This window comes from Pogona vitticeps, chromosome 1 (genome assembly GCF_051106095.1).
Source record: "Pogona vitticeps strain Pit_001003342236 chromosome 1, PviZW2.1, whole genome shotgun sequence".
Lineage (NCBI taxonomy): Eukaryota > Metazoa > Chordata > Lepidosauria > Squamata > Agamidae > Pogona > Pogona vitticeps.
The window spans coordinates 42,049,945-42,074,165 of NC_135783.1; the positions used below are offsets into that span (position 1 = coordinate 42,049,945).

Here is a 24,221-nt window from a genome sequence, read left to right on the forward strand (position 1 = left end):
ATCAAATTTATATTTCATGATGAGGCATGTTTTTAATAGTTTCTTGAAGAAATTAGTTGCTTCATGTATTGTGACACATTATGTAAGATTGCCCTGTATAATAATGTGTGTCACAATATACGAGGAAACTTTCAGTGAATTTCTAAGCTAAACAGGAGTTTGAGTCTGATCTGCTTAATACCCTATAAATACTAGCAATGGAAACAAATGCATTAGGCTCTTTTGTCTTTATTATCTCAAACCAGCCTTGCTACATCTACATTCAGTTTGTAAATACACTCTCCCACAACTATATACATCCTGATGTGCAACATATACAAAAACTCTTACAGTAGGGAACACAGTTTTTCATGGGTATGCAAACTCATTAGAAAGAATTTGGGAAGAATGAAGTTTGTTGTTTGTCATTTTAACAGTCTTCTAGTCCATATCTGCTGTGCTGTAACCTGCGATTTCCCAAAGCCATCATCTGAAGTTTAATACCCATATTTTTCATTCAGGTGAGTTCTGCCATCGCCACTTTGACCTGTTCAATACAAGAGGAAAAGTGTGCAGTTTCCTTTAAAAAAATATCTGCCTCCAGTAGTGAAAACATCACAGAGAAACAGAGCAAACACAAGATACTTAACTAAATGGGATTTCTCCCATGTGGTGCCCCTCTCCCCAGACATCTTCAACTACAAATTTAGCATCTCTGGCAATGCTAACAGCATCTGTTAACATTTTTGGTTCAAGATATCTACAGCAGTAGTTCCCAACCATGGGTGCCCAGATGTTCTTGGACTGCAACTCCCAGAAATCCTGGCCAGCACAGCAGGTGAAGACTTCCAAAATTCTAGTCAAAGACACCTGAGGACCCAAGCTTGTGAACCATTGTTCTAGAGGGTACTCTGTCACTGAAGTCTGACAAAGACTTTTCATACTACAAAAACGAGTCTTGTTTTAATATGCATTCAGTATTAACTGGAAACATTGATTTGAACCATGAACAATGAATATACTGTAAGGTTAGTGGAGGCACAACATTTTGGCTCTGCCATGAACCAAAGCCCTTTTCTATTAAGAAGAGACAGAAATTTAATAGTTTGGTGTACATCAATTGTGTGACCCATGGAAAAGGTATTTTACAGAATTGTTTGCCAACAATAATTCTTTAAATATTTTTTCAGATTGTTAATTAGTTAACTAACAGGAGATTAAAAAAATAGTTAAGAGGATAATTTTAACAATGAAAAAGCCAGGTGTTAATCAACCTTGAAGGTAGAAGTAAGCAATCTCCTGAGATGCTGGGACCCTGGATGGCCACATTTGCTTGGGATTGCACCTCTTACCAAAAATGGAGCCTTTTTGAAATATGAAAAAGCCTCCTTATACCCTCTAGTGGCAAAACATTGCTTAAAAATAATGCTGGGCCTGCAAAACAGCAATTTCCCCCCACATCTGCCTGGATAACACATGGAGACTCTGAGGCAAAGATAATTTTTTCAATATTTTCTTAGTTTTAGGGTGTGTGAAAATGTGGTGGGGGCAGGACTGAGAGATACATATTGGCCACAAAGGACTTTTTATATTTAACCTCTCAATAATGAAATGGCTGTCTGAGTGATCACTCAGCTTTATGGTAGACAAAATTCTGTTTGTGTATTGATAATATCAATTCCACCAGCCACCAAAAATCTGGTGGATTTTTGATTATTTAATGCTCCTCTTGTTTTCCAAGGCTCCCAAAGGCTTCCCCAGGGTAAAAGGGAGCTTTGGAATCTGAAATGGAGAGATAGGAAGCTTTCAAATAATTAAATTAAATTTTCCTGGCACTAGTTGAAGACATCATCATCTTCTGTTGGCATAAATGTATGCAATGGGATTTTATCTGCTGTCTTAGGGCCAGGTTATATGTTCTGTTGTTTGGTAGATCAGTAAGAGGTGTTTAAAATGCATCTGGTATGTTCATGTGATCTTTTTTCTTCTGGCTTCATACCTAGCCTCGCTACTGAAACTGTTTGGTTATCGTCATGGACAAAGACAGTAAATCAGTATGTTGATTCTCTTGTTAATTCACTTCTTTTAATGATCAAAATTACTGGCTTTCACATAGTTTATGAGCTGGGAGCACTGGTTTACAATGATTTCACCTCTGTCTTACTGAACAGATCTGATAAGGAGCTGTTAGTATAAGGCAGCTCATGGAGCCAGATGGGTGTGTGTGCTTGACTAGATTGGGGGGGTCACTTCCTACGACAAGCTCCATATTGTTAGGGACTGCTGTTTCAGCCCAAATAATGTAACCAATAGCATGCTGCCTTTATTCTTGTTTCATAAAAAGTAGATATATCATAAGAATTTTTTGAGCTGAGAGCGTGCAAAATGCAAGAGTAGTCCAACCACTACAACAGAATGAGCAACTGCGAACCTCCAGATGTTTTCAGTTTTTAATTCCCTTCCAGCATAGCCAATCTTGAGAGGTTATAGGAATAGTAGTCCAAAAACATTTGTGGGGGTCATAGTCGCTTATCCCTTGCACTAGACTTTAATTCCCCAGGATGCAGAGCTTCTGCATATGTGAAATTAAGAAGAGAATACTCATATAAACCTTGTGTTGATTGCCAGGATTTTTAGTAGAGGCAGCCCTACACACATATCTCATTATGAAGAGTAAACACAGGAGAAGTCTTGATAACATCTTGTTCTCTTTTTCAACTAGGTTAAGGTCTGCAGAATTACAGGTTCTGTAGTGCGGCAGCAGCCAAACCATATGGCAGATCATGTATAAAAACTACAATATCTTATGAATGCAGGCCTTACTTATTTAGATAATCTCAATATAGGGCCAATTTCATGCTGTAGACTATCCTTTGCCATCCCAACAATTACCTTCAGGAGGCATCCATACACAATAATCTGGATCATCTTCTGGATATTTTGAGGGCATAGTATGTTGAACCTGTAAAACAGAATTTAATTTATTTGACAATTATATGGAATGAATGACCTCAATATAAAAATATTATGCATTTTAAAAATTAAAACATATATTAAAAAGTGTGCAGAAGGTTTGGGAATTTTATGTTTTAGTGTGGAATTTGTTTGATTTTTAAAAAATATTTGTAGAATTGCTATTTTTGGCTTTTAAATATTGTCTTTTACTGATGTACGTCGCATTGGGTCCTCTTAAGAAGAAAGGTGGGGTTAACATAAATTAATTAATTAATTAAATAAATCAGTAAGAGAAAGATGAGGTAAAATATTTTAAATAAATAAATAAAAATAAAATGTTATTCGCTGTCAAATCCACAACTGGCTGTTTCACATGCATTGCCAAACAATGGTTTATAATTTGTTTTCATGTGCAGTTTGTGGACAAAATATTGGCTGAAATCCTGTTGTTTTTGATTAAAGGTTTCCTTTGGTGATTTTGGGGTACATGCGACTCATATGTAATGTGACAAAGTTGTAGGCACCTCAAAATTCCAAAGGTAGCTTTTAATCAGTAACAATTTTCCACTGATGATATCATTCCCATTGCATACATGGTTCAAATCCCAGGTAGCCGGCTCAAGGTTGACTCAGCCTTCCATCCTTCCGAGGTCGGTAAAATGAGTACCCAGCTTGCTGGGGGGGCAATGTGTAGCCTGTATAATTAAAAATTGTAAACCGCCCGGAGAGTGCTATGGGGCGGTATATAAGTCCAATAAATAAATAAATAATAAATAAATAAATAAATGGAGATGCACAACAGGATTTCAGCCCCTATTTACGGAAACCACTTTCTTTTGGGAAGTAACACCAAACTATGGTTTGCTACAAATGAGAAGATGCAGAGCACAAGATAGGAGGAGAAGGGAGTGTGCAGTTTTGAGGGGTTTCAATGTGTTTCAATGGTTTTTTTTCGCTTTACGATGTTTTCGCTTAACGGTGATTTTCCTGGAACGGATTATCGCCGTTAAGCGAGGCACCACTGTACACTGAAACAGAAAAAAAATTCATTCTATTTTTTAAAAGTTAAATTTCAAAATGAAAATACTGTGTGGCATGAAAATGGGTGAACAATTAAGTCTGACTTTCTATACTAGATAATATGAAAGGTTAAATAAAAATTAAAGTGTATTAAGATTACAGTGGTAAACTGCAACTACAGTAGGCCTATTAAATCAGTGGGGATTTAGTGAGTCAACTCCTCCATAAATTCCTCTGTTTCAATACTCTAGGTGCAACTTACTACTGGATTTCAGCCACGGTATCCACTGACCAAAGTTCTGTTACTTAGCATAGTAACTTGCACTAGAGTAAGTCCCTTGAATCAACAGGGAATTGGCAAGTTAATTCCTATGTACATTTCATTTTCAATGGGCCTACTCTAACTTCAACTTACTTTAGAATAGTAAGTCACAAAGTGAACCCATTTCAATTAAAGAAGCTTATGGAATTGACTCTCCAAATCCATATTACTGTAATCTTGCAAACAGACGCCAGCAGCACTGTCTATATACCACAACAGATGGGTGGAATTTCTTACACAATTTCTCTGTTGGGGTTGCAGTAGCTGATTAAATCATTGCTATCAAGTCAGATAATTAAAGCATTGCTAGGATATATCAAAATCCAAATCTCTGAATTATAATTGGTGATATGGCTCCTTGTTACTTTCAATAGTGAATTAACTATTAAGTCATTTTGGATCCTTTTAAGGAGAAAGGTGAGATAAAAATATTTTAAATAAATAAGTAAATAATAAATAAAACATAAGTACCTTTATTCGGAGAAAGGCAAGTAAGTAAGTAAATAAGTAAGCATGTATTCCCCAAATATCAGCAGATATCACATTTTCAGATGCATAAATGTTCCATTCAGCTGCTGCCCACTGCTACTAACATGGAAACAACTACAGTGGACCCTCGACTTACAGACGGCTCGTCTTACAGACTTTTCGAGTTACAGACTTCTCTGGCCGCAAAATTTAGATTTGACTTGCAGCCGGAGAATCGACTTACAGACCAGAAAAAAACCAAAATGGAACAAAAATAGAATAAAAACTGCCAGTTATGGGATTAATTGGTTTTCAATGCACTGTAGGTCAATGGAGATTCGACCTACAGATTTTTCGACTTGCAGCCACCGTTCCAATACGGATTAATTCTGTAAGTAGAGGGTCCACTGTACTGTAAAATGCCAGTATCAAGTAATTCCTTTTTTTAATTAATTAAAAACCCCACAGAAGCAGGGAATAGAGTGATCTACTGAAAGCCTCTACCTGTTTATGAGTTTTAGTTCTCCAAACTTACCCTACTTGCACTGTTAGCTTTCATACTCTTGGGCTTTTCTCCAGGCTTCTGCAATGCTTAAAAAAAGGTGAGAAAAACTAGATTAATATTAGTCATTATTAATTCTTTAGCCCAGTAGTTTGGAGCAGATGGCTGCAAAACAGGAATCAGGAGTTCAAATCCTGATTGTGTATCCTGGGAGAAAACCAGCTAAGAGCACAGGTCACTGATGGGGTTACATGCCCTGCCACTGTTACGTTGAATCAATTTAACGGCACTTAATAATATAACCATTAACTCTTAATTCCCCAAAGGTACTAGTCAAACAAATTCAGTATAAACAAATCATCTGTGCCTGGAGGACAGAGGCCAAGGAGGCATTAAATAAAGCAACGTATCTCTACTCTCTCTGACCTAAAATTGTGTACATTCCAAAAATTTAGTGTCAATACGATATATGACTGTCCTGCTGTCTTTGGGCTACTGCTCAGGTAAAGGAGTCTCAAAAACAAAAAATAAAGTAGCTGTGACATCTTACAGACTAATTGCTATATTTTAATGTGAGCTTTCCTGGGCAAGTCCACTTCTTCAGACGTAAGAGTGGGTCCCATTTCTGAATTCATGGGTTCAAGCCAAATCTTTGTTTTCCTTGCAATCATATAATATAGCAGAGTTTTATCATCTGTCAGAGGCATTTGGTCATTCTTCTTTATGCACTCTAGCCTGCTGTGTGGCTCAAAATGGAAGCTTGGGATTAGCCTCCTCAAAAGGGAAGCAGCTCTATATCATAGCTCACCTTGCGGCTTCTTCTGGAGCATATTCACTGGTGTTGCTGCACCTCCACTGAAAGGTTCAGATTGAAGTCTGGTTCCTGTAAAAGTAAAATGAGACTCTAGAGTTAGCTAACTAGCTCTATTAATGAGGACAGGAATAGTAACATTTAAATGTCTGGTAATTATTACAACCTCCCCCTATGAATCATAGAATACTTCTATGTTGGCCAACATTTTCATCCAATGAGCCTGGTTTTTTTTAAAATACTACCTTAAACGCTAACCTATGCGTAGAAAGGTGGCATACAGATAATATAAATATATAATAAAGCAGTCTGTGCACAATATGCAGCAATTATGCTACGAAATGTCACAGGAGATCACAGATGTTCAGAGAGTTAAATGAGTAAGGGCAGAAAAAAAGGTGTCTTGAGCTTTAATGTAACATTTTAATATAAAAGTGCAGCACTTACTGGACTGGAGAGTGGTGACTATTTTCTAATTTACCTTGAAGTCTGCATCAACAATATTCACTAACTTACTAATATGGCACCACTACTTTATGTGATTTCCAACGAACAGGTAGAAACTTAGTATTCTAGGTTTAAAAGAACTCTTTATGCACAATATTCCTATTAACAATGAACTAAAGACTTTTAGAACAATAGTATTACTATTCTTCTTAGTTCACGACTACATACAAAATAGTAACTGCTAATAACTGAGAGATCAAACAGCCTATGAGTATGGCTATCAGTTCAACACTTGGGAGCTGCCAAAATTGCAGTGAGTGTGTATGTATGCACACTTAGCTACTCCCACAATCTGACCCAAGTCACACAACATGTTTATAGCTGATGTTAATGAATACATGTTAGCTATGCATCAGTTGGAAAGAAAGATGTGTGGGTAGCACAGTTGAAAGAAAAGAGAGAGAGGAAAAATATAGGAGACTCACTATTCCCTCTTTCTTCCATCAAGACAATGCCCAGCATGTTATCCCCAAATCTAGACCATTCAGCCCAAAGAGATGGGAACAAAATTTTCTCTATGTGCAGATCTATACCAAGCCCCACACTTCCACACTGCTCTTAAAAAATCTCTGTTGGGATTCTCATAAGTACTTAAGAAAATGAATATAATTATTGAAGACTGCCATCAAGATAAAACCTTAATAGTCCGTTTCTATCTTTTAGAGATTTAAAAGAGTGGTCGAAAGACCAGATAGGCGGGATATAAATTAAACAAACAAACAAATAAATAAAACAACTGAAATCCAGATGGACTGGAAATGGGAGAGTCATTTACTATCGTTAACGGAATCCACGTCCACATCCTGGCTGCTATGAGAAGATGAACTAGCAGGGAGATGGTCTTGTTCAACTTTTTCTTGTGCAACAGTGTTTGCCTTTGAGTTTTCCATTCTTTGATATATATCTGTTGTCTTTGCCTCCTGATCTTCATCCTCCTCTTCCTCCTCCTCCTCCTCCTCCGGCCCCTCATCTTTCATCTTTAATAGGTTTACAGGTATATCTGGATGCTTTACAGGCAACTTCTGTATGGTGAACAGAAAATTTTTAAAAAGACATTATTATACCCTAAATGTGCTAATCAAAAAGGAACACAAGATACCATGCAATGATGCAATGTATTTTTGTAACAGTAGGAATAAGGGCTTGCTGAGCTTCTACTAAAATAAATATCTGTAAATATTCAAATATACAAATTTCTAAGCCAGTTAAAGCTGGATTATTTCTGTAGGACATACCACTGTTTATAGTAAGCAGGAATGATGTGGTTTAAGCTATCCTGGAACCCCCAACCAAAACAATCAGATTTCTAAACAGAACTATTCACACCTGAAATCATTCTGCAATACAAGTTAGCCACAAAACATTTTCTTCTTTTAACTTACCCCTACAGTCCCAGTTTTCAGCTTAAATTTGCTCCCCCCTTTCATGGCACCAAACATGGGTAAAGTTAGCTTTTTAGGCTTGTTTTGCGCTTCTGGATCTTGACTTCCAAGCCTACCAAAAACAAAACAAAAGAATATAAATGGATGAATGTACAAAGCTTTTACAACAACACCAAAAGGGTTAGCACTAGATGGGACGAATATAAAAACGGATTGGCTTTTTCGACGAAAATAGCCGATTCGTCAAATATTCATCAATCTGTATCTGTCAAATTATAAGTCTCGACAAATATGGATTGATGAATATTTTGCTGTGTTTTTTTAATAACCCCCACCCCCCCAAATAACTTTGTTATTCGTCGCTTCATGGGGGAAATGTGCTTCGTGAGTCATCAACTTTTGAGGACTCATGAAGCGGGACGACTCGCCAAAATGGTGAGTCATTCCCATCTCTAGTTAGCACTTAAATGACTGCAGTAGATGCTCTGGCTCATGTGAAAAACCCACATTCAAAATTCTCCTTAAGTGCAAGCTCAGTGAGGGGCTGTGGCCAAGTCACACGTTTTAAGACGAGTATATATAAAATGTCATCAGACGCAGACTACGCAACTGTGCAGTCTTGGTCTCCCAGGCATAAACCTACTTCCCTTGCCTTTTTACATGGGGTTAGAAGTTATTTTGGCTCCACCATTACTACTAGTCAGGGTTGCATTTCATACAGAATTTGGAACCAGCCCTTTGGAATATTCCAGTGCCACATTCTGTGCAATTCGTCTCCACACTGCAGTACATGTACATTTAGCAGCAACAAAGTACAGTGCAAGATGGACATGACTCACAAGTTGTAAGTGTATTACGTGCTATCATGTCGCTTCCACCTTATGGTGACCCTATCAATTCCTGACTTCTAACAGGTTCTGCCACTGACAGTCCTGGGTACGTCATTATGATTAAAAGCTGTAGCCTTTATTGAAGGTCTTCCACTATTCCTTCAGTTTCCATGAATGTTAACAATTACTGTTCCACATAAATAAGACTCACTGGGATTTCAGTTCTGGCATTGATGCAGGTGTAACAATCTTTATCAGTCCTTTCAACCGTTGCTGTTCCTTCTTCAGTTCAAAAGTCCGCAAGTGAAGCTTTCTACGTGTCACACTATCTAAGGCATAACCTGATTTTATTTCTGTCATGAATTCATCCAAAGAATCTTGAGCTGCTGACTGCGATTGTGCTGTAGAAAGTCACATAAATAAACAGTCATGTTATGAAATTACATGGATACATTTCAATTTTTATCCAAGGAAAAGATGCTAGGAGTGGACATAGTATTTGTCAACTGGGATTAGCTCTAAAAAAAGAATAGTATCTATGCCATCCAGTATTTAAAATTTAAATATATTTTTTCAGGATTTTTTAAAAATATTCAGTTCACAATTAATTAAATTTATATCCTGCCCATCTAGTCATTCAACTACTCTGGGTGGCGTACATCATACAAAATAAACAGTTAAAATAACATTAGTTTCAAGCATAAAAAGTCATTCAAGATGGAAAAACAAGTAGATTGTGTTAGAGTTTTTCATGTTCAATCAATCTCCAAAATGCTGAGATATCACAGCTGTTAGAGGGTGTTACTCAGGTAATATAGAAATAATATGGTATGTCTGGGCTAGATTCAGCTTCAGCATGGAGATGGATGGACATCAGTGACAGGGTGTTGGACTAAGATTTGTGTGTTTGCTGGAATAGACACACAGGGTCTATGCAGCTGAATCTATGATTCCATACTACAAGTGCACAACTGGCAATTAGAGAAGTATATTTGTTTCGTTTTGGGTTCTTTTGGGGACAGGTGCCCATTTTGTTGTTATCCATTGTGTATCCCACTAGAGCCCGCCTGTGTAGCCTTGGACAAGCTGCACAGTCCCAGGGCACCCTCGGAAGGGAATGGTAAACTGCTTCTCAGTATTCTCAACCTAGAGAACCCTGAATAGGGTTTTCATGTATCAGAACTGACTTGACAGCATATGATTACTCATTATTTTGTTGTTGTATTTTTATGCACTCGTCCTTTTCTTTTATGTGAAAGGAAAAGCCTCTTTCAGGTCATATAGTATTTTCTTTTTCTTCATTCATGTTTTCCAGCACTCCAGAAGCCCAAGTCCTTTAAAGCCATTCAGTAAAAGAAAAGGCTAGGTAATACAGAATCAACCTACTCCAACAGCAGGCAACAGTACAACCGACAGTAACAACTACCCACACAGACCAGTGGCACACTGGCACAGTCACAAAGTCTATCCCTGGAGACAACAAAATCTCACAGAAGGAAACATAACATTCCTTCTAAACCTCACGAAATTATACACCTTTAGCAGAATAAATACACAGTAAGGTAAGCAAACAGTAATTAAAAAAAATAAACAGAGAAAACACTATGCTACAAACAGGAGAAAAACAGCAAAAAAAATAAATAAATCACACACAGCTCCTTCACCCAAAGCCCAACAAAAAAATTAACCTTCTCTCCTCCCAAAAACACAAAGAGGAGAAAAATAAAAAATAATCCCAAGAAGGCATGCTGGCACAAGCAAATGGCTGGTAGCAGCAAAAATAATCCAACAGGTAGGAAAAAAATCCCTCCAAAGCAACAAAAACAAGGAAAAAGAAGAGAAAGGATCCAAGATGGATGCAAAGAGGCAGGCAGCACAAACCAAGATGGAGGACAACAGGAGCTCGGCCCCACAAAGTAATCCACAAGAAATAATTAAAGCAAAAAGCACTCCTCACTAGATTCCAAACAATCTAGGCCATTTTACAGATTCAAAAATTCCCACTCCCCTTGACATTCTGACTGGCTGTTGACAACAACCCTCATGACACTACTGGATGGAAAACCTCTCAGGCAATTTGACATATAAATGGTGAAAAAAACTTTACATAAAAGAGGGGAAGGAATAAGGAAACTTTCATGTACCCCTCTTTCATAAATACAAATCATTAGAGGCTCTCTTTGCAATCAATGAAACATGAATCCTGTACGCACCAGTGCATACACTTTCTGGCTCATAATACCGATATAAGAGCTCATGGTTAAGGGCAGAATGAATAAAAGCAATTATTTTTTTAAAAAAAACACGATTTAAATCATGATCATTTAATTTAAATCATCAAAACAAATCAGATTTTTAAAATCTGAATCATGATTTACCATATTTTTCGCTCCATAAGACACACCTTTCCATAAGACGCACCAATTTTTTAGGAGAAGAAAACAGGAAAATATAATCTGTTTTCTTGGCTCCATAAAATGTATAGACTTTCCACCCCCCTGTTTTGTGGGAAAAAAGTGCATCTTATGGTGCGAAAAATACGGTAAATTAATTTGATTTAAATCCAATCCTCCCTGAAAGGGCATAAAATTGGAGAGGAAAAGAAAACAAATGAGAAAAAATTAAGAAGCAACACAACATACAGAAACAAAACAAATGGCAGTGACAGGAAAAAGCATGAGGCTGTAAACAGCTCCAGTGAAGCCCACAGCCAACAACATAAATAATGAGGAGAAGAAACCAAAAAGACAGAAGAAGGAAAAGATAGAGGCTGGAAAGCTGGCAAACTCAGAAAAGATGGAAGAGGCAAAGACAAGCCTAAAATTGAAGAGACCAATTTACGCACTCAGTGAATTTGTCCAGGGTTTCTTTTGCTACCTCAGCTTCACTATCAGTCATAATTCAGATTTGTGAGCACACCAGGGCAACTGTGAAGTAGGTACAAAAGGTACAACCCTGAGCCTGAAAGTTCTAAGTATTTACACCTTCCCTTAAACTTAAGTTGGGGAATACTATAAAAATATTAGGAAAATAAGAAGGCTGACAGTGAAGAAGTCTAACAGGAAGAAAAAACACCAGTTCACCTTAAATATGGTGTTGGAGAAGAGCTTTGATGATTCCCAGAACTGTCAGAAGATGAATGAGAGGATGCTAGAGCAAATCAGGCCTAAAATATCTCTGGAGGCAAAAATTACAAAAACGAGGCTGTCCTGTTTTCAACACATCATGAGAAGGCATGAATTTCTGGAAAATACAATAATGCTATGGGAAAAGGCAGCTGGAACAGAGGAAGACCAAATATGAAATGGATGGACTCCATAAAGGAAACAGCAGGCTTGAATTTACAAGAACTGGGCAGGACTGTTGAGGACAGGCCATTCTGGAGGCTCATCATAAGTTGAGGACCACTTGACTACACGTAACAACAATCTGAATTAGATTGAGAAATTAGGAGTGCATTATTAATATGTTTCTCCATAAATGGCAAAGACGTGGGATTGTGAAATTAAATTTATCTCAATTTAATCTCACAATTACAACCAAGAAAGTAATGTAATAGAACTGTAAAAATGCAAAAGTAGTTAGGGTTCAGATTTTAGCACAACCTGTATAGCCTGGGCTTCTGACTATTCTGCTTAAGCGAGCAACACCTGAGAAATAAATGTAAGGAACTATAGCAGGTGCCAGAAATTGTGAAATCAGCCACAAGATGAACTTGTAACCTAATATGGAAATGTTCATGTGAAAAACACAACACTTGTGTGTATGGCAAGTGTTGTGATTCAGTACAAAATATGTGCAATTTTGAGAAATATTGCTCTTTGAGACTTATTCAAGTTCCCCTGCACTGTGCCTTTTTTTGGTTGCTTAGAACAGCTTCGTTAGTGTTTCTTAACATTTTTCTTCGACACCAAAAGAACCCAAATGAAGCAAAAACAAACGTCTTCACCATGCACCTCCTTAGCGCACATGACACCAACTTCAATACAGTGGTGCGTCGCTTAGCGATATTAATTTGTTCCGAAAAAAATCATTGCTAAGCGATTTCATCGCTAAGCGAAACGCGGTTTCCCATTGAAATGCATTGAAAACTGGATAATCCGTTCCAATAGGAATGAATTGCCGTCCTTAAGCGAAAATCGCCATAGGAAACATCGCTAAGTGAAACGCGGTTCCCCAACTGAAATGCACTGAAACCTATTCGATGCATCTCAATGGGGGGAAAATACAACAACAAATTAAAAAAGAGTCAGAACAAAGTCAAATTTGGTTAACAAAGGGTTTATTAAGTGCACTTTATGATTTCAAACATTTTAAACAGTAAACTTTAACTTTATAAATAACAGAAAAACATTAAAAAAACAGCAAACATGAGGCTGTTTAAACCATCGTTAAACGAAACAGGGGACACAAAATTTAATCGCTATGTGAAGCATGGTCCCAACCATCACTAAGCGAAAATTGCCCATAGGGACCATCGCTAAACGAAGCGCAAAACGCTCCGAAAAAGTCGTCGCTAAGCGATTTCGTTGCTAAACAGAGCGCCCGTTAAGTGAGGCACCACTGTACAGTATTTGTAAGTAGAGCAACAAGTGCAATTTCATCTGACCAGCTAAGAACAAAAAGTCTAATGACATATATTTGCATCCCTGGATACAATTCTAAGCTGCTATGAAATTCCTCAAAAAGTTCTACATCCACCAACTGTATGCCTGGCACTCTGCTTTTGGGATTAGTCTGCATGACCAATACACGGAATTGGTTTCCACTGTACTTCAACTGATCAATAATTTGTATTATCTGCATATATACACATTATACTTTGTTCCCATTTACTCTCCCCCAGTTTTAATATATAAAAAAGTGATCTTACCTGTCTTTGAAGACTTCAGCTTCTCGGCTATCTGAGAGAGTTCCTTTTCAGTTGCATTTAACTTTGCCACCTAACAGAAAATATTGGAAAGTTGGAAAGATACATATCCATCTACAATGCCTTAACAAAATCCTTAAAATAAAAGGCAGTCACTTTTCTGCCCCTTAATGTAAGAGAAATCTGGAGCACAGAAATTGACAAAAGCATATTTACTGTGGGATGCCTTCCCTAAAGACATAAACTTTATTCTTTTCAGGCAACAGGTAAACTGATTTCTATTTAACCAGGCACTGTAACTACATTGATAGTTTTAAATATAATTTTAAATTGTGCTTTTTAAACTCTCATTTTTGTACTTGTACTTGTTATCTGCAGTTTCCATTTCTGTGAAGCATACAGACCTCTTTACAGTAGTTACATTGTTAAATATTTTAAACAAACTGTACACATCTCTAGCTAGCTACTGAGGTTTTTTCGGCCTTTATGCACTAATGAGTAAAATCTTTACTTCTATATGCTACCAACCTATGCAACTTTCTAAGTTGCCTAGTTAGTTTTGTGTGTGTTGTATTTTTCATAAAACTACTACTATTCTCATTTTGGCTACAATAGATTAGTAAGCCCACTCCTCTGGATTTATCTATCACAAAGAGATAACATAATGGAGGAAAACAAATGTCTCATGTTCCCTCTGTAGGCAAGGTAACTGCAGAAAGACAAAAAAAATCTGCCAGATCTTGAGAAGACTCTGTGGCTCAGGAAACAGGAAAATATGTTGTTTACTGATGCTTTCCAATATGAGTTCTGGAAGAATTCCTTTTTCTCCTCTGGGCTCAGGTGGGAAGCGTAGTCAGCCTTGCAGTGCATCTTGGAGAAATTCAGCAAGCAGTAAGAAGACACTAACTTTCAAATTCACCTCCTCTCTACCAGCCCAGAGCAGAGGTGGAGGCTTTCCCCTATAGTTTGTGCTCAATCCCAAGAATATTCCCAGCACATCTAAAACTCATGGTGATATCACAGTCAACACCCACCTATTCAATTTGGAGGGTGTGGTCACTAATGAGTGCAAATTTTGTTTAATGGTCACGGCAAGCCAAATCTTATGGATCTCTATCAGAAGCTGTTCTTACCAGTGAATCGTACGTTTCTGGCTTTTCTTCTAACTTCCCCGCTTTCTTCATTCTGTTCCGCCGTTTCTGCTCAATAACGCCTGTCCGATCAAGGAATGTATCATCATCACTATCATAGAAGTCTTCCTCTTCCCAATTTTTTGCTTTTCTTTTTCGGGACACTAAGGAGAATGCAGGCAAATGTATCAAATCATGAACAACTGAAGAATCTAATAATTGTGAAACGAATACACAATTTCTAGTACAACTTTAATGATAGTTAACTCATTTCACATTATTTCTGAATAACCAAATCTACAATATACAGTATACTAACATTCCCAGAGTTCTTGTGAAAATAAAGTGGGATAGTACCATTAACAGCAATGTGTAAAAAAAAAGAGGGTGAGATATGTGACTTTTAAAAAAATGAAACAGCATGCCACATTTAAATTTAAATGTACAAAGCCAGTTAACCTACCTGCCTCTTGCCGCAGCACACCCCTAGCATCCAGTATTCTACAAGCCTCCAATGCACACTGGATCATTGCTTCTTTTTTCTTCCCCGAATGAACTGCTTCTGCTACAAGCTGCTTCCCCGATGCATCATCCACAGGGAGCCTGTTCAATTCATAAGGTTACAGTAAGAACAAGATCAATAATGATCCAAAATCATGCTCAGTGTTAGCCTGTCCATGATCAAAACTGTTCTCCAAAATAACCTGTCCATTTGGCTATAAAACATCTCGACACTGATTTCTGAGTTAGCTAAAAGAGATAATTAAAACCACATTGAAAGAAAGGTGGTGTTTTGTAAGCATTTTTATGAGTATCACACAGCAACTTTTGGAAGTTAAAAAAAGCCAAGTGGAGTTTGTCTCTTCAGAATGATTTGGTCTGCAATGGCATCATCAGGTGGACAAGTCTTGTTCACTTAAAGATCCCCAACTAGTTAAGATCATTCATATAACTAAAGCAGACAAATACAGTAGTAAGAACAAAAAGTTCTTGAGGTTTGAGGCATTGCTGTCCTTCTCTGAACAAACTACTCCTGACCAAAGACATTAAGTTTGAGCAACTGATAATTACGGTGAAAAGCTCACAAATATATATCTCAAATAGGAGAACTCAATTTTTTTGGAGAACTATATATAGTGAATAATAGGCACTGTAATTTTATGTTCAGATATTAAAGAGAAACATTCTGTAAGACATCAGTATCAATTTAGCTCTATCCTGGCACTACTATATATGGTGATAATGAATACTCAATAGAAAAAAGAATAATGCTGAGAAGACTGAAGGCAACAGCAGGCCTGACTTAATAAGGAAAGCCACTGCCTTGAGTCTGTAAAGCTGAGCAGGATTCATAATAAAACCTTTTGGCTGTCACTATTTCATGGCATTGACATGGTTAAAGTGACTTGATGACACATAACAAATATGAATCCTCAAGAAGTTAGGAGTGTGCTACCACTGATTTCCAAGATTTCAAATTACACTCCGAGCTGTTCTCTGTGAATAGAGGCCAATATATTTCTCCTCCTCAAATTTATGTCTAACACAGTCATGTGAAAAGGAAAGTACACCTTCTTTGATTCCTATGGTTTTACATAACATGACGTAAGAAAAATCATCTGGCCCTTAGCAGGTCTGAAATTAAGAAAATACAACCTCAGATGAACAACAACATATTACATTGTGTCACCATTTATTTAAACAACAACAACAACAACAACAACATGGAGAAGCCATATATGAAAAACTAAGTACACCCTTACTGCTTTCATAGGAATTAAGAGGCTAAGTAGCAGCCAGGTGCGTGTTAACACAATGCCAAGGAAGAAACACATCAGCAATGATTGTAGAGAAGCAACTGTTGCTGCTCATCAATCTGGGAAGGGATAGAAAGCGAACTGTCAAGCACAGCGGTGGAGGGTTTAGGATTTGGGCTTGTTTTGCAGTCACAGGACCTAGGCACCTTGCAGTCACTGAGTCGACCATGAACTCCTCTGTACTCCAAAGTATTCTAGAGTCAAATATGAGCTCATCTATCCGAAAGCTAAACCTGGCCAAAATTGGGTCAGGCAACAGGACAATGATTCCAAGCACATCAGCAATTCTACAAAAGCATGGTTGAAAAAGAAAAGAATCAAGGTGTTGCAATGATCCAGTCAAAGTCCAGACCTCAACTTGATTGAAATGCTGTGGCGGGACCTTAAGAGACCTGTGCATAAACAAATGCCCACAAACCTCAAAGAACTGCAGCAACGTTGTAAGAAGAGTGGGCCAAAATTCGTTCACAACAATGTGAGAAACTGAAAGTCATACTAAAAACCATTACTTCAAGTTATTGCTGCTAAAGGTGGTTCTACAAGCTATCGAATCAAAAGGTGTACTTTTTGTACATGGCTTCTCCATTTTGGCTTTATTTTTGTTAAATAAATTGTGACATGGTGTAGTATGTCATGTGTTGTCATCTGAGATTGTATTTACCTAATTTTCAGACCTGCTATGGACCAGATGATTTTTATTATGTCCTGACATAAAACCATAGGATTCGAAGAGGGTGTAATGTATTTTTCCATGTATAAGACTATACTTTTGTCTAAAATCTTTAGACTAAAAATTTAGGGTCGTCTTATACATGGAAGTAAGCCGAGTAGAGAAAAAAAGTGGAGGGGAAAGCAGGGATCAAAGCGATCCTGCAGGGCTTTGATCCCTTCTTTCCCCTCCACTTGCTAAGCCTTAGCAAAAGGAAAGCAGGGATTAAAGAATGGCTGCAGAATGGCTTTGATCCTTGCTTTCCCCTCTGCTTACTAAGTCCCATAGGGCTTAGCAAGTGTAGGGGGAAAGGATCAAAGCAATTCCGTGGCTGTATAAGGGGAAAGGGATCAAAACAATCATGCAGTTGCGGGATTGCTTTGATCCCTTTCCCCCTCCTTTTGCTAAGCCCCGCGAGGCTTAGCACAAAGGGAGAAAGCAGGCATCAAAGTGATCCTGCAGTGCTCTGATCCCTTCCCCCCTACACTTGCTAAGCCCCAGTTAGATTTCTTAATTTTGGGTTAGAAAAGTGTGTGGGGGTCTTATACACGGGGGCATCTTATACACGGAAAAATACAGTACTTTCTTTTTCACATGACTATATATAATACCTGAATTGAGTTTTATTTGCAAATAAACAAGCATTTAAATAGTATTAGTAGACTGGCTTTGGATTGGCATTAGTAGGATATTTCAGCCATTGCTTGTATAATGACTCCCAGTGTTTAATGACTACCTTACACCTTTCCCTAACCACGAGGGAAGAAAAATGATTATGTTAGTATGTGCCACTGAAAGCTGAAATAAATCTATAGTGACAACAGTATGGTAGATTTTAAGTTGAAATCACATAAGCCACATGTCTTCTCTTCATATGGGAAAGCCAACTTATTCAGCTCCTTCCAAATTATATTCCCATTGCAGACATGTAATGAAAATGAAGAAACATTATGCTTAAGTTAGTATCTGACTATATTAAAAAATAAGGCTGTGATTATTATTTCTACATTGCTATCTCAGTGCTCAAATCCAATTCCAGATATAATTATTTCATTTATTTGTCTTATTTATAGGCTACCTTTCTCCTAATAAGGAGATTCAATATATAAGGTATACAACCTCCCTCAGCATCACTAACTGACAGAAAGATTCAACTATGCATAATTATTGTATATTACATACATACTTCACCCTACAAAGCCAGGTCCCAGTTCCTTGGGCATCAAATTCATATTCTAGTTCTTCACCTGGAAAAGAAAGAACAGAAACTGATTTACTTGTATATATTAACTGAATGTTTTCTCTCTCTCAAGAAAATGAGTAGATTATTTACCGTTAGCAAATTCATCTTTATTTCTTTGTTAACAATGAATTATATGGATTAAGTGCACACTTAATCTTTCCAAATGGCTGACAACAATGATTCAAAATATTCAGCCAAGTAATGTTAACTATGCATTAAATTCTTCACCCCCTGTACATTCATAACAAGGTCTTAAATTCATCCATCAAACTTAATACCACAAACACGTCTAGACCTCATCTTGCAATAATTTAGGATAATTAGCTATGTTCAGTCCCAGTCAAAAAAAAATTAAATTGGGAACACACAACTGCTAGGCTAAAGATTAATAAACATCCCAGGTATTTCAAAGCCTTTGTACAGATTAAAGGATAATATAGTACTTAAGCTTCATTTTGATATATGAGCTTTAGTTGACAACCTAATTTACATTCCAGAAATCCATTGTCCCCTTAGAAAATACTAGGACTACCTGTTTATAAGGTATCCTTCTTACACAATGAAATCAATGATTTCTTCCACATGCTTTCCTTCACACTGGCTGCTCTTCTACATTTATTTATTTACAAGACTTTTTTTAGCCGTGCCATTACCAATGGTCACTGAGCAGTGTACAGCAATATTAAAACTTTAGAACCACATTAAAAACCATTAAAATAATACCCAATATTATAATAACACCCAATCTTAAAACAGTCAATTTATCATTAAAAAATCCTGCTGCTCATACGGCCAGCAAAAGGATACTATTTAATTAAAATGCTGGCCAAAAAGAAAGGTCTTTGCCTGGCACCAAAAAGACAAAAGTGTTGGAGCCAGGCGGATCTCTATAGGGAGCATTTTCCAAAGTTGGGCGGCAACAGCCGAGAAGGCCCTACAGTGGACCCTCTACTTACGGAATTAATCCATATTGGAACGGTGGCTGCAGGTCGAAAAGTCTGTAGGTCGAATCTCCATTGACCTACAATGCATTGGAAACCGATTAATCCCTCAACCAGCCATTTTTGTTCCATTTTTGTTCCATTTTGGTTTTTTTCTGGTCTGTAGGTCGATTCTCTGGCTGCAAGTCGAACCTAAATTTTGCAGCCAGAGAAGTCTGTAACTCGAAAAGTCTGTAAGTCGAGCCGTCTGTAAGTCGAGGGTCCACTGTATTTTGGTTTGGTTTTAATAGGATTACGTTTTATTTTGTGTTGCTTTGTCAGTTTTAATGTTGAAAAATAGCATATAAATTAAAGAGAGAAATGCACGGAACATAGCTCTGCTGAACACCACTAGCCACTATCGTGTTTCCCTGAAAATAAAACAGGGTCTTATATTAATTTTTGCTCCAAAATAGCTGTATGGCTTATTTTCAGGGGATGATTTCTTTTTTTCACATACAACAATCTATGTTTATTCAAATTCAGTCATGTCATCTTCTGTTTGCTGCACATTGGTGGAGGGTGGGCTTTCACTTAACTAGTGAAATGGGGTAGGGCTTATATTATGAGCATGCTGAAAAATCATACTAGGGGTTATATTCAGGGAAAAAGGGTAGATAAGCATGATAGGTAACAGACACACCTTCTCTGTCAAAAAAACCTTGCAATGCCTTCTTTGGATCTTTCAAATAAAAGGCTTCTTGATCTTCCTGAAACTCAATAGCAATTGGGTTTTCTTCACCTTCTTCTTCCTCTGCATCTTCGCCTAAAAGACAAGGACAATTAGGAATGGGAGCTAAAGCAGATGCAAGATGCATCCTCTTTTGTTATAATTATGAGAAGAAAAATCTGTATTATATAAAAATATATTTAAAACCCAATGTTTTTCTATAAGATTCTACAGCTATACGCTGAATACATGAGCCATCCTGGTCAGGATGTGGAAATGAGAGGGATGGCTGGAGGGTTACACAGGAGGCTGGTATCAGTGACCAGCGCTGGGCACACAATTAGGTTCATATATTGTGCCATCAAAGTTACAAAATAAAGGGGAAGGAACACAGATTTTTCGAACAATAATTCCCAACTTCAGTTCTTGAGTAAGTAGTAAATTGAGAACTGCAATAGAAACCAAATACACTTCCAAACAATTAAATGAAATTAAAATTTATAAACTCTAAAGCTGAAATCTCAAATTTCCTGTGACATATTGTATACTTCATACTGTAAATATTCAGTTTTTCAAAAAATATATTCAACTGTAATTGTATATATCACATTAATCACATTAATTTAGGATATCAGACTTTAAGCTCTGTAACTAATGACCATATTTGTACAGTATATTAAAATTATGAATCAGACTGTAGGTGTTTATCTCTATTTCATAACTTCAGCTTTTTCCAATAATAGTCACACATGCATAAATTTATTCAGAATGGCTGAACTTTAGAAATTCATTATTGAATTAAAGAATTGAGGAAAAATAACAGGAACTATATTTTTACCTTGGAGATATTTAATGTGCTAACCTGATGGTTAGTATCATGCTATTACATATATATAATGAATGAAAAACAGAAGACACATTAAGTGTAGTGCCAACCTTCGTTCTGTGTTCTGATGCCATAACAGGAATATTTGGTGGAGAATATGCTTTCCATACCACAGATCCAGGTAGGCCTGGAAAGACTTGTCTGAAACCTGGAGAGCTGCTGCCAATCAACGTGTACAATACTAAACTAGCTGGACCAGTGGTCCTGACTAGATATAACACAGTTTTACTTCCTTGATATAAGACACCTTCCTGCCATTCCCATGATAGTCTATTTTTCTGGCACAAAAGCTCGTGTATGGGTCCAGACATGTCTTGCATACTATATAAAAGTGACAGGAATTTCCCCAACAGTGTTTAAAGCATGGGAAACATCAAAAGAGAATACAGTGGTACCCTGCTAGACGATTACCTCGCAAAACAGTTAATTCGCTAGATGACAAGTTTTTGTGATTGCTATAGCGCTTCACAAGACAGTGTTTCCTATGGGCGATTTTCGCTGGACTATGTTTCGGACCATGCTTCACAAGACTATTTTTGGGGACCAATTTTCGCAAGACAACAATTTTGACAGCTGAGTCCGCGACTCACAAAATGGGTGTTTTCGGGACTGTTTTATGCAAGATAGCGATTTTTACAGCTGATCCATGCTTCGCAAAACAGTTTCTCTATGGCCGATTTTCGCAAAATGATGATGATTTTTCACCATTGGAACACATTAAATGGATTTCAATGAATTCCAATGGGGAACTGAATTTCGCAAGACGATGTTTTCACAAGACAGTGATTTTTGCTGAACGAATTAATATCGTCTCGCGGGGCACCACTGTATGATCTAGGAGTATGGTAAGCATCATTTTGATTCAGATATTAATTGGCATACGAAAGCCACATGCACGATTGTCTGAAACAGCCTTTAGCTAGAACAGAACCACTGAATCAATGGAACTTGTGGGGGAAATGATTCACCAAATTGCCACTAATTCAATGGGACTACTTTAGTTTTTACTTACTGCTGGATTTCAGCCATTGTCAGGCAAATACGTACTGGAATTTACCTCTAATTCCAGCAAAATAGACAATACAGCGTAGAATCAGCTTAATCTACTTGTACTATCAAAATGTCTACATGTTAAATCTTACCAATTCCCCAGGAACAACTCAAATCATTATTCCGATTGTTTTCATTTCTTGGTTCTTCCTTTTCTATTTGATCTTCATCAGAATCATCACCCAGCATTGTTTTCTCTAACTTAGCTTGCTGCTTTTTATGCAGTTCTTTCAACTGGGTTACAGTCAGTTCTGATTCAGGTTCTTGATCCTCCTCTGGACCCTGCAGATTAAATTACAACCTTCATAATTGTATGCATAGGACAAAATTATTTTCATAACATGACTGTACCCATATTTATACAAAAAGAAGTTCAATAAGTTCATAGGGGCTTATTCTCTCATAAGTATAATTGTGACTTGAGTCCAAGACGTATACATGTTACAAACTGTAAAGACAATCACATTACAATTTACTACTTGCATATACCAGTTGATAAGATTTTAGTTCTCTTCTCTCTATAAACTGGATGCTGTAAAACATAGTAAATCTTTTTCTGCTAAAATTAGAAAGTAAAGCTGCTTCTTTCTCTTCAGAACACATGTGAGAAAGCAGAAACATAACATATTAAGGCATATGCTTTTACAGTGTTGAAAAGTCAGGTGCAATCCTGAGGTTGAAGAATGCCTCAAAAGCTTTGCAAAGTACAAACCATACAAACATCAGTTTTTCTGATATTACAGAAAAACACCTTGCATAATTTTTGCTTTTTGTTTCTCACAAATCCTTTAAATATATTAACAGGAAACCACTGGAGCTGAGTATATAAGTTGTGTCAAGCTCTAATGCTGGAGTGCACAACTTGTGCTCTGGGAGTTTGAGAATAGCTTAACTCCTACAAACACTTGTTTGAATTGAAAGATAGTGCAATCCTAAACTCATTTACTATGAAGCAAGACCTATGAAACACAGGTAATTCACGTAAACATGTATAATGTGTCCATACTATAAAAGCATCATTTCTATGTCAAGTACTGCCTCTTGTATTCCACTATTAGCATCTAAAGGATGTGTGTCTGAGGACAGAGCCACTTCAGTCTCTCTGATCACCTGAAGAAGTGGATTTGTCCACAAAAGCTCACATTAAAACACAGCAGTTAGTCTTTAAGGTACAAGGGCTTCATAATTTTTTAAAAATTTTCCCCCTGATCACCTGCATCACCATACATCTCCAATCCTGGAAGTGAAGCAGAGTGGCACCATTTGAGTGGGGACTCACTAGTGATCTCCTAGTGAGGATCCCAACAGAAACCCTTGGGAACCAGGGCCATTCAGGACCGACAATACAGTACTACGCTAGCCAGACGAATGGTCTGACGTCTTGAAAGGTATCTCGCCCTGTTCTCACCTGCAAGACGAAGAGGCGACTGCTACCCCCAAAACGCAGGACGTGGCCGACCCGGACACGGCAATATGTGCGGGGCGGGACCCGAACTTTATTGAGGAAGGTGCCGTGCGCGCTGTCCAGGTCGTAGACGTAGAGGCCAGCTTCGGGACCCTTCTCTTCCCGCCTCGCCGGATCCCCCGGGTTTTCTTCATCCCCAGCGGGAGGCGGGCGATGCTGAAGCACGGCGTGGTGCCGCGAAACACACGGGTGAGCCAGGGAGAGGTGGCAGCCCGGCGCCCGGCCCACCATCACCCAGCTCCGGCCGCCCAGGCTGATGTTCTCCAGCACCGCGCCGCTTTTCAGCACCTCCAAGCTGTAGCCGGCGGAGCCGTCCGCTGCGACGCAGCCTCCCCACGACGGCTCCTGGTACTCCGGCAGGGCAGATGCGCAGGGACCCGGGGCAGGGCCCCGCGGGGGTTTAGGGGCCGTGGGGTCAGGGAGGGCACATCCCCGCGGGAGTTTAAGAGCCGGTGCTGACGGCGCGCCCTCCGCTGCCTTCTCCCGAGTGGGAGGCGCAGGCGGCGGCGGCGGCGGCGGCGGCGGGAGGATCGGCTTCTTGAAATCTTCCTCCATCTCTTCTCCTTCCCGGGGTTCCGCCATTTTAGTGTGTCCGTTCCTCTAAGTGGTCCCCGTGGGAAACTCT

The 24,221-nt window shown here is 38.2% G+C and overlaps 1 protein-coding gene across 1 annotated transcript; it reads right to left on the reverse strand.

Moving 5' to 3' along the window:
* Positions 1-212: 212 nt before the first annotated feature.
* Positions 213-24,211, reverse strand: SLC4A1AP (solute carrier family 4 member 1 adaptor protein). The gene is made up of 14 exons (XM_020793098.3): positions 23,540-24,211; positions 22,224-22,413; positions 20,169-20,291; positions 18,489-18,549; positions 15,240-15,379; positions 14,780-14,940; positions 13,650-13,719; positions 8,988-9,177; positions 7,947-8,058; positions 7,340-7,586; positions 6,055-6,129; positions 5,280-5,335; positions 2,872-2,941; positions 213-526 (listed from the first exon to the last, which is right to left on the reverse strand). The coding sequence occupies exons 1-14, from the start codon at positions 24,176-24,178 to the stop codon at positions 477-479; spliced, it is 2,184 nt and encodes a 727-aa protein (XP_020648757.3). The 5' UTR covers positions 24,179-24,211; the 3' UTR covers positions 213-476.
* Between the last annotated feature and the right edge of the window lie 10 nt (positions 24,212-24,221).

Bases quoted from the DNA above. Each gene is read 5' to 3' on its own strand.
- SLC4A1AP (XM_020793098.3), bottom strand. From the start codon at position 24,178: ATGGCGGAACCCCGGGAAGGAGAAGAGATGGAGGAAGATTTCAAGAAG. The intron at 22,414-23,539 runs GTGAGAACAGGG...TTTAATCTGCAG, and splicing joins GTCGCCTCTTCGTCTTGCAG to GGTCCAGAGGAGGATCAAGA. The intron at 527-2,871 runs GTAATTGTTGGG...TGTATTGAACAG, and splicing joins TGTATGGATGCCTCCTGAAG to GTCAAAGTGGCGATGGCAGA.